The sequence below is a fragment of the Microtus oregoni genome, unplaced genomic scaffold (genome assembly GCF_018167655.1).
Source record: "Microtus oregoni isolate MIOR12 unplaced genomic scaffold, Mior012 000027F_ref0000203, whole genome shotgun sequence".
Classification (NCBI taxonomy): Eukaryota; Metazoa; Chordata; class Mammalia; order Rodentia; family Cricetidae; genus Microtus; species Microtus oregoni.
This window is the reverse complement of record NW_024543086.1, coordinates 2,662,956-2,671,891: the sequence shown is the minus strand read 5'-3', so window position 1 is coordinate 2,671,891 and position 8,936 is coordinate 2,662,956. Positions and strand designations below refer to the sequence as shown.

At 46.0% G+C, this 8,936-nt stretch overlaps 1 protein-coding gene across 1 annotated transcript; it reads left to right on the top strand.

Moving 5' to 3' along the window:
- The first annotated feature begins 865 nt into the window (after positions 1-865).
- Positions 866-3,933, top strand: Fam71b (family with sequence similarity 71 member B). The gene is made up of 2 exons (XM_041676572.1): positions 866-1,492; positions 2,776-3,933. Exons 1-2 carry the CDS (start codon positions 866-868, stop codon positions 3,931-3,933), a joined length of 1,785 nt encoding a protein of 594 aa, XP_041532506.1.
- Positions 3,934-8,936: the final 5,003 nt, after the last annotated feature.

Below are 8,936 nucleotides of genomic sequence, written 5' to 3'. Positions count from 1 at the left end.
GCATCAGGGTGAAGAGGCAGGCACACCATTGCGGGAAATCCGACTGTGATTCTAGCACCTGTGAATCCCGCGGTTCCCAGTAACACTCGACCCCACACACTGCTGACCACCAACCCTCTCTGTGTGCAGAGAGGAATCAGAAAGGTTTAATAGCCTGACTTGGAGAAAGCTCTCGTAGCACTGATGAGACTGACTTAGAATCCAGTCCTGAACTCTGACCCCAAGCCAGATAACCTGTAGCCCTTGATTTCCTTGCTGTAACTTATGGCTTTGAAAGATTAACTTTGCCTAAATGAGAAAATGGCCAAGAAAGCTGTATTGAGAGCCCGCCCGGATTGTGCGGTTACACACGGAGGCCTTGATGAATCAGAATCCAGCTAGGGTCTTGCCCTTCAGCAAACTCCATTCCATCACTAGGACTGTGACCCCAGGAGGTCATTCAGTTGAAGGAAAAATGTGTTCACAGGAAGATGGTCCTTATTAGAGTGTCTGTGATAAGACCAGCACCGGAACTAGAGAGAAACATCTTAGATGCTGAGAAAGGCAGAATGGCTTATGTCCTAAGCACCCAACTGTCTGATTTTTAAAAATGTCCAGCACACCCACATATGTACTCTGGCTGGGTGCAGCCTGCGCCCTCTGCAGGTGGTGGTGTGGCTGGGGTCGGAGGAGGCTGCTGCTCTGGCTTTGAGGGGTGACTGCTTGGACACCAGGACAAAGGGGAGTGTGCTGGTGACAGGTCACAAAGGACAGCAGGGGGATAACTGTGGAGCTGTGAGGGGATGTGGGCAGAAATCTTGCTGGGAGATGGGCAATTGCCTTCGCTCCCTCCCTCTCTTGGGGACACGATTTGTGGCTGGCAGTGATGCCTGGGATGAAGAGAACCATGAGCACTGAGTGTCTGTTACCTTACTACACTGCCCACAGCTACCGATCCATGGGCATGTTCAACACCTCCATGGGAAACCTACAGCGACAACTGTACAAGGGAGGAGAGTATGATATTTTCAAGTATGCACCGATGTTTGAGAGTGACTTTATCCAGATTAGCAAAAAAGGAGAGGTGATTGACGTTCACAACCGCGTCCGAATGGTGACTGTATGCATCGCGTCCACCAGCCCGGTCCTCCCACTACCTGATGTCATGCTGCTGGCCCGACCAGCTAAAGTCTGTGAAGAACATGCCAGACGGGCCCGGTTCATCAAGGGGAGAGGTCGCAAGCCTTTTAAGACATTAGAGCTCACCAGGCTACTGCCTTTGAAGTTTGTCAAGATCTCCATCCACGATCGTGAGAAACAGCAGCTGCGCCTGAAACTTGCCACAGGCCGGACTTTTTACCTACAGCTGTGTCCCTCTTCTGACGCACGAGAAGATCTCTTTTGCTATTGGGAAAAGCTCGTCTATCTCCTGAGGCCACCAACAGACAGTTGCAGCAGTGGTCCCACGCTTCACACTGGTGATGCAACTTCCCCTGAGGACAAAAGCCTCCTGGTAAGTTTCTAAAGACTTAAATAAGCTGGGGAGATTTGGGGGAACATCTCAGAGCAGGTTCCACAGAGACAAAGGTGCCTGTTTAGGCCCACCTGGGAAATGTGTTATATTTGAAAGGATCCTGCGCCACCACTCGGGACTTAACTATATCACTCTGGGAAGCTGAACTACTCCTCCAAAATGTCTTAGAAGGCTTAATGTCAGAGGTCTGAATTATCAGTTATTCTGCCTCCTATCCAAGACTGTAGGTGAACCTTACAACTTCCTGATGGCTCAGTCTTAAACTCTTTATATACCAACTCAGCCTCCTATGCTATGGAATGTTATATAATATATAAAATGAAGGGAATATATTATATATATTCTCTTCTTTTGGATGCAAGATCTCAAGATGTATCCCAGGATGGCCTGGAACTTGCCCACCATGTAGCTTAGGCTGGCCTTGAATTGGCTCCTGCCTCAGCCTCTCGTGCTGAGACTGTTGACAGGTGCTATCACACCTGATCAAATTACATTTTTAATTTTAATTGATATTGTACATATTGATATTTTACAGTGTGCCATTAATAATTGTATTTAATATGCAGTGATGAAATTTGGGTGGTTGGCATATCTAGCACCCCAGATATTGATCATTTCCTTGTGCTAGGAATAGGGAGAATCCTCTTGATTTGTTATTGAGGTAAGATTAATGGTTGCCAATCATAGTTATCCTTGGGGAACATAAGCCACAGGAAGTTACTCCTCTTACCTAACTGTATCTTTTAGCCATATTCTCTGCATTCCTGCTCCTCCCAGGTCCTGGTGACCACTAACCTGAGACCTGCTTTTTAGTGTAGAATGTTTTTAGTTCTCCAGAACTAAATGTTCTCAGAAACATATCCTTCCCTGAGCCATAATCTGTCACCCTGTGCCTATTATATGATATCTTCTTAAAAAAATAAGCACAGTTCCCATGTGTGTACTTGCACAACGGGTTTCAAGACCATCAAACTGTCTAGTGTTTCCCTGACCCAACAATTCCATTTGTAGAGCTGTGCCCAGCAAAGACAAACACAAAACCCAAACACAAAATGTGGAAAACACATTCTAAACTGGTGCTTCCTTTTGCCCTAGAATTGCCCGGGTGAAACTGAGAGGCCATTGACCGAAGTGCGATGGGAGGGATCTCGTAATAAATGGGAATTCAGAAGTCCCTGGGTTACTGAGCTCTAGGGTGAGGGAGGAACTGAGCATTCTGGCCTGTCACCTCAATTTCACTGTCTATTCTCCCCTTGACACAGGGCTCAGAGATCCATGGAGAAGGGGATCAGGATTCTGGGCGTCAAAAGCTCCGAGATGTGTCAGGAGCCACCTCTGCTGCCTTTGCGGGAGGAGAAGGGACGCGACCAGCTACTGTAGCCTCTGCAGTCATTGGTACTCGAGGTGCTAAAGGGGCAGCAGCTGGGGCAGCAGCCGGGGCAGCAGGTGGCACAGTGGCTGCAGGAGTAGTTACAGGCTCCTTAGCAGGGGTGTCAAAAGTGGGGACAGCTACAAGCTCTGCCGCTGATGCTGTAAGAACGGCAACGACCAAGTCTCCAGGCTCAGGACAGGTAGCTGCAGCTCTGGCAGGAACAGCCAGCAAAGATTCAGGAGGAAGTGGATCCAGCAAGGCCCTGGCAGCTGTTGCAAACATATCCTCAGACGTGATAGACGTAGTCTTGGCAGGAGCTGCTAGCTCCTCCTTGGAGACCACTTCTGCAGCTGGAACTGTCAGTGTTACCCAAGACAGCAACCTGAGCGTGGCGTTTGCAGGCACCATGACGACCAAGGGGCCTGCTGCAGGGCCTGCTGCAGACAAACCCGAAGCTCCACTCGTGTCAACCCTGCAGAGTGAAGGCTACATGTGTGAAAGGGATGGGAGCCAGAAGGTTTCACACACTGACTCTGAACCCCGGAAGGAAAAACGGGAGAGACGAGAAAAGGACAGAAATGCCAGCCGGAAAAGATCCCATCACCACAGGACGGGGGCAAGTCACCGAAGCTCAGGCAAGGACAAGACCCGGAAATCATCTTCCCACCGGTCCTCCGTATCCAGCCATGGGAAAACAAGAGAAGACAAAAAAGGAAAAGGGCACAGCAGCTTAAGGGGCAAGAGACACGGCTCCTCTCACAAGAGTGAGTCCAGGACTGCTCACAAACCCAGGAAGAGCCGATCCACACCTAGCTCAGTGTCTGTGGATAAGAAGTCCAGTAAGATTGGCTCTTTTTTGAGGAGCTTTCTAACACGGCCTACTTCAAAACCAGGGGTCCCCTCATGTGATAGAGCGGTAGACGTGACAAAGACGGTGAAGAAGCACAACAAAGAGACGAAAATGGAGAAAGGCAAGGAGTTAGAGTTCAGTGGCATGGTAACCGAGACAACAGAGAGGATCATCTTTGAAGCCAAATCCATACAATAAGACCCAGAGTAGGAAGCCGCAACAGAGACCAAGGCTCAGGAGAGCAGCCTGGTGGGACAATTCCAGCTCCCCTAAAGGCAACTTCAATAATAAAGGTCACATAACTCAAAAAGAATTCTGTCTTCTGTTTGCACTTCTGTGTTGTACACTCCGGCAGTGACTTCACAGTGGCTTCTGTGACATTCACTGCTCTGGTGAGGTAGAGCCTCCCACCCACAGGTCTAGATGAGCCAAGGCTGAAGCAACAGCATTAACCCCTTTCTGTCTTTGGTTCCCTAAGTACAGGCCATCGGCCTCTGGGGGAACTTTGTACCCATTCTCCCCTCTTTCCCAAAAGGCCATTCGTGAGTGGGAACATTCAGTCTATTCCATATTTGAGGGAGGACAGGGCAAGAAGATGCAGTGGCCTTACCAGGCAATTGGCAAGGGGGAGTCTATGAACTAAAAGCTTCTTAAACTATGTGTACGAATCCTAAAGGCGGGGCGGCAAAGAAACAAACAAAATCACTTGCACCAGTTAAAGCTTTCTCAACTTGCAAAAAACAAAAAACTCAAAATGAGAATAATGAAGCAGAGATGACTTTGTTGGAGCAGCCTTGGCTCTGAACACACAGTCCACACACTACACAATGCGCACACTGGCACAGCGTGCCAGTCAAAGGCGTCCGGAACACCCCTCGGGTTAAAAGTCACTGTAAGTCATTGAAGTGTTTTTACAACAGGCTTCTGCTGTCATAAAAACAATGGTTCAATTACATAAAACAAAGACCTTTAATTGTTTTCTACCTCCATCCTTCAGCATGTACCTCTGACTGCCCTGTGTGTGAGCATGCATGATTTCCAAGTGATATTGGAGTGGCTGGTAAGAGTTATAATAAATGGTTAAATGCATGTTGGCTTGAGATCAGGACCAGTTTCCCACAATTTCTGAAACAGCCCTGAACTTACTTCTATCATTTTGTAGTATGTATTTATGAGCAATGCTCATTATAAAATCAAAGTATTGGCCAAGTCTGAAAAATGCTGGAAATATCCCATATGCTGCAGTATCAAATACTCGGTCAAGAGCTGACATTTCAGAGATCTGTTTTCATTATTTTAAATCATGTGTGTCTAAGTGTGGGTATGTGCATATGTGCACAGGTGTACTTGGCTGCTAGAGGCATCAAATCCTCCTAGATGGCAGTTGTGAGCTACCCAACGTGAGTGCTGGGGTCTGGACACAGGTCCTTTGCAAAAGCAGGGTAAGTTTAAGCATTGTGTCATCTCTCCAGGCTCAGTATTTAATTTCTACGTAAAAATAAATAAACGTATGCATCTCATTGATATGCAAATGTGATTTCCTCTCTAAGAAACAGTACAATTAAACGTATCCCAAAGAACTTTTAAATGTTTAATATTCTTTTCTCTTGAGAGTTTTCTATTGCTACATAATGAAATATGACATCTACCTCATGTTTTATCCTCCAACCTCCCTCATATCAACAGGTCACCCTCTCAACTTTATCTCATTTAAATATATATATATATATATATATATATATATATATATATATAATCTAGGAAGTTTAGTCAGTGCTGCCCATATCTGTGTGGGTGTGGGTCATCCCCCAGAGCATGGGAAACCTACCAGTGCCCACATCCTCCAATGATAATGATGTTTCCTCTCCAAGCCCCCATCAGCTGCCGAGAGCTCCACAACAAGGAATGAGGCTTGGAGATCACATTCCCCACCTATCTATTACTTAGATTGGGTGGCTTGATCCCACAGCTGCCGTGAGTTTACAAGTGGGACAGCCATGCCACGTCCAGAAGGCAGCACATCACAGCACTCCTCCCCATCCTCCAGCTCCTACGTTCTCCCCTCTGCTTCACACAGTGCTCCCTGAGCACTAGTGGCGGACTGAATATAGATGTCGTATTTAGGGCGAAACACAAGAAACTCTTATTCTGAGCATTTTAACTAGCTGGGCATCTCTGCATTGGCTACTGCCCACTCTGCAAAGGAGCGTCTCTGAGCAAGGTGGAAAGCAGCCCAGGTCTATGGGTATAAACATAAATATGTAGAAGGATACTCATGAGGTAGCATGAGCATTTAGCCATGGTTCTATCCTAGGACCTCCCCAGACTTTGATCAAGACTGGTCCAGGGCCATAAAAATGTCCTCCTTTAGTTACTTTCCTACTGTTGTCATAAAACACCATGACCAAGGAAACTTCTAGAAGAAGGGTTATTTGGGACTTACAGTTTCAGAGGTATAGGAGTCCCTCGACATCATGGTGGGGAGCAGGGCAACAGACAGGCACACCCTGATCCACAAAAAGAAATAGAAAGGACACTGGGGAAGGCCTCAGTCTTTTGAAACCTGAAGCCCACCTGCAGTGACACACTTTTAACAAGGTCACACTTCCTTATCCTTCCCAACAGTTCCAAGGTCACACTTCCTTATCCTTCCCAACAGTTCCAAAAGCTTGGGACCAAGTAGTCAAACATAAGAGCCTATGAGGACCATTCTCATTTAAAATACCACAGCTCTTTCAGTTTATTCATATGGTGGATTACATTGATAGATTTTCATACGTTGAATCAGCCCTGCATCTATGGGATGAAGCCTACTTGATCATAATGGATGATTTTTTTTTATGTGTTCTTGGATTTGGTTTGCCAGTATTCTATTGAGAATTTTTGCATCAATGTTCAAGAGTGAGATTGATCTGTAATTCTCTTTCTTGGTTGAGTCTTTGTGCGGTTTTGGTATCAGGGTAACTGTAGCTTCATCAGCAATGACCCTTCTGTTTCTATTATGCGGAACACATTGAGGGGTATAGATATTAGCTCTTCTTGTAAGTTCTGGTAGAATTCGGCACTAAAACCATCCGGCCCAGGGCTTTTTTTTTTTTTTGGTTGGTTGGGAGGTTTTGATAACAGCTTCTATTTCCTTGTGACATAGAGGTCTATTTAAATTCCTCACCTGATCTTGATTTAATTTTGGTATATGGTATCTATCTAAAATATTGTTCATTTCTTTTACATTTTCCAATTTTGTGGAGTACAGGCTTTTGTAGTAAGACCTAATGATTCTCTGAATTTCCAAAAAAAATACCACAGCTCTCCTGTGGATCTGATCTCAAATGCTGTCGAAAACCAATTAGTCACTCTGTAATAAATGTAGAGCTACTGCAACAGTGTGCACATCTTGCCTGGAAAGTGAGTTACTGCAGCATGTAGGGTCCAGTGCTGGGTAAGAACACTGATGTCTTTTCTCTCCTGGCAGCCTGGGTAGCCCTCCAGGTAATAGACAAGCTACCCAACACAGCGGAAGTTTGAGAATGATTTCTCTGTGTCCTGTAGCCCAAGTATGCCATTTTCAGTGGCAGGGACTTACCACGTAGCTATGAAAGACAACCAAGGACAATGGCAATAGTCTGACACTTAGGAGACCTCTGGGACTTCCCTGAGCCATGATTTGAAGGGAGAGATTTTTTTTTTTTTTTTTTTTTGGTTTTTCGAGACAGGGTTTCTCTGTGGTTTTGGAGCCTGTCCTGGAACTAGCTCTTGTAGACCAGGCTGGTCTCGAACTCACAGAGATCCGCCTGCCTCTGCCTCCCGAGTGCTGGGATTAAAGGCGTGCGCCACCACCGCCCGGCGAAGGGAGAGATTTTTATGCCTTGTGCTATGGTTTGCATTCAAAACCTTTGTCTTCTAAGAGCAACACTGTCCACCAATGCAGGGCAATTCCATGAATACCTCTTAAAGTTAACATTTTGAAATGATCTTACAAACCCATGGGTTTCCAGAAGGCTTTTTCACACATCCTTAGTTTGGTTTAACACCCTGTATTTGTCACTCTTCTGCTGCTACAATGAAATGCCATGGCTAAAACCAGCTTATGGAGAGAGTTTGTCTAGGCTGACCTTTCCAGAGGGACAGTCAGTCCATACAGGCAAGGAAGGCACAGAATCACTTCTTTCATCCACACACGGGAAGCAAGGAGAGGGAGAGCAGAGAATGAGGCAAGGCTGTTAAATCTTAAAATCCTACTCCAAGTGATGAACTTTCTCTAGCAAGTATCTACCTCTTAAAAGTTCCATGACAGTGCTTCCGAAACAGCACTGCCAACGAGAGACAGAGTGTTCAAATGCATGAGCCTTTGACGGCAACTTCTCCATCAACACACCATACCTACCCATAACTAAAGGAAATTTGCTTAAGAATTATTTTTTTTTGCAAAATTTTTATTTGTATACCCATTTTCACCTATATATCTGAAGTCTCCTAAGTGACTTTGGGCAAAATGCAGACAGAGTTAAGAATGTTTCATCCACATTAGGATTGGCAGGCCATGTTCAGATGACCAAATCTTGTAGACTGAATGAAAAAAAGAAACAAAAAAGGACATGACTGCTCCTAGGGATGGTAGAGGAGAAGGTTTATTGTAGATACAAGGGAAAGCATAGTGAGAGGCAGAGACATCTGGGAGAGTCCAGAGTGACTCTGACATACCCTGAGCCATGTAAGGAGAAGGGGAGGGGAAAGGAGAGAGCCAGGAAACCAGGAGGGTAAAGGGTGGAAAAAAGGGTCAGGTAATCAAAATGGCTGGATTATACAGGGAAGAGCAGCTGGGGAAAGGGCAGCCCAGTCCCTGTTCTGGAGAAGTTTAGGATAAGGGGTGGGGTATGTCAGCCATACCCTGTAACAGGTAGGGACTGAGGGATGCTGGGAGAACCTGGCAGCCAGGTACACTTGGATAAGTTAAATAGACACCTCAGCCATTTGCCTAGCTTTGAGACCTAACACAAAGCACTGTGTGTGCATATGTCTATGTAAGCGTGAACACACGTGTGCATGTGTGTGTAAGATAAAGTTTGATGTCTTCCTCACTCTTCCCCACACAGTGAGACAGTGTGTCTCACTGAAACGGAAGCTCATGTGTTCAGCTAAATTAGGAGCTGGCCAATGAACTTGAGGGATCTCCCTGTGTGGGCACCTAGGTATTCATGTGT

What these genes read in the sequence shown, in the direction of transcription:
- Fam71b (XM_041676572.1), top strand. Translation starts at nt 866, where the DNA reads ATGCCTGGGATGAAGAGAACCATGAGCACTGAGTGTCTGTTACCTTAC. An exon ending in CTGAGGACAAAAGCCTCCTG is followed by an intron (nt 1,493 to 2,775) that starts GTAAGTTTCTAA and finishes CCCTTGACACAG; the next exon opens with GGCTCAGAGATCCATGGAGA.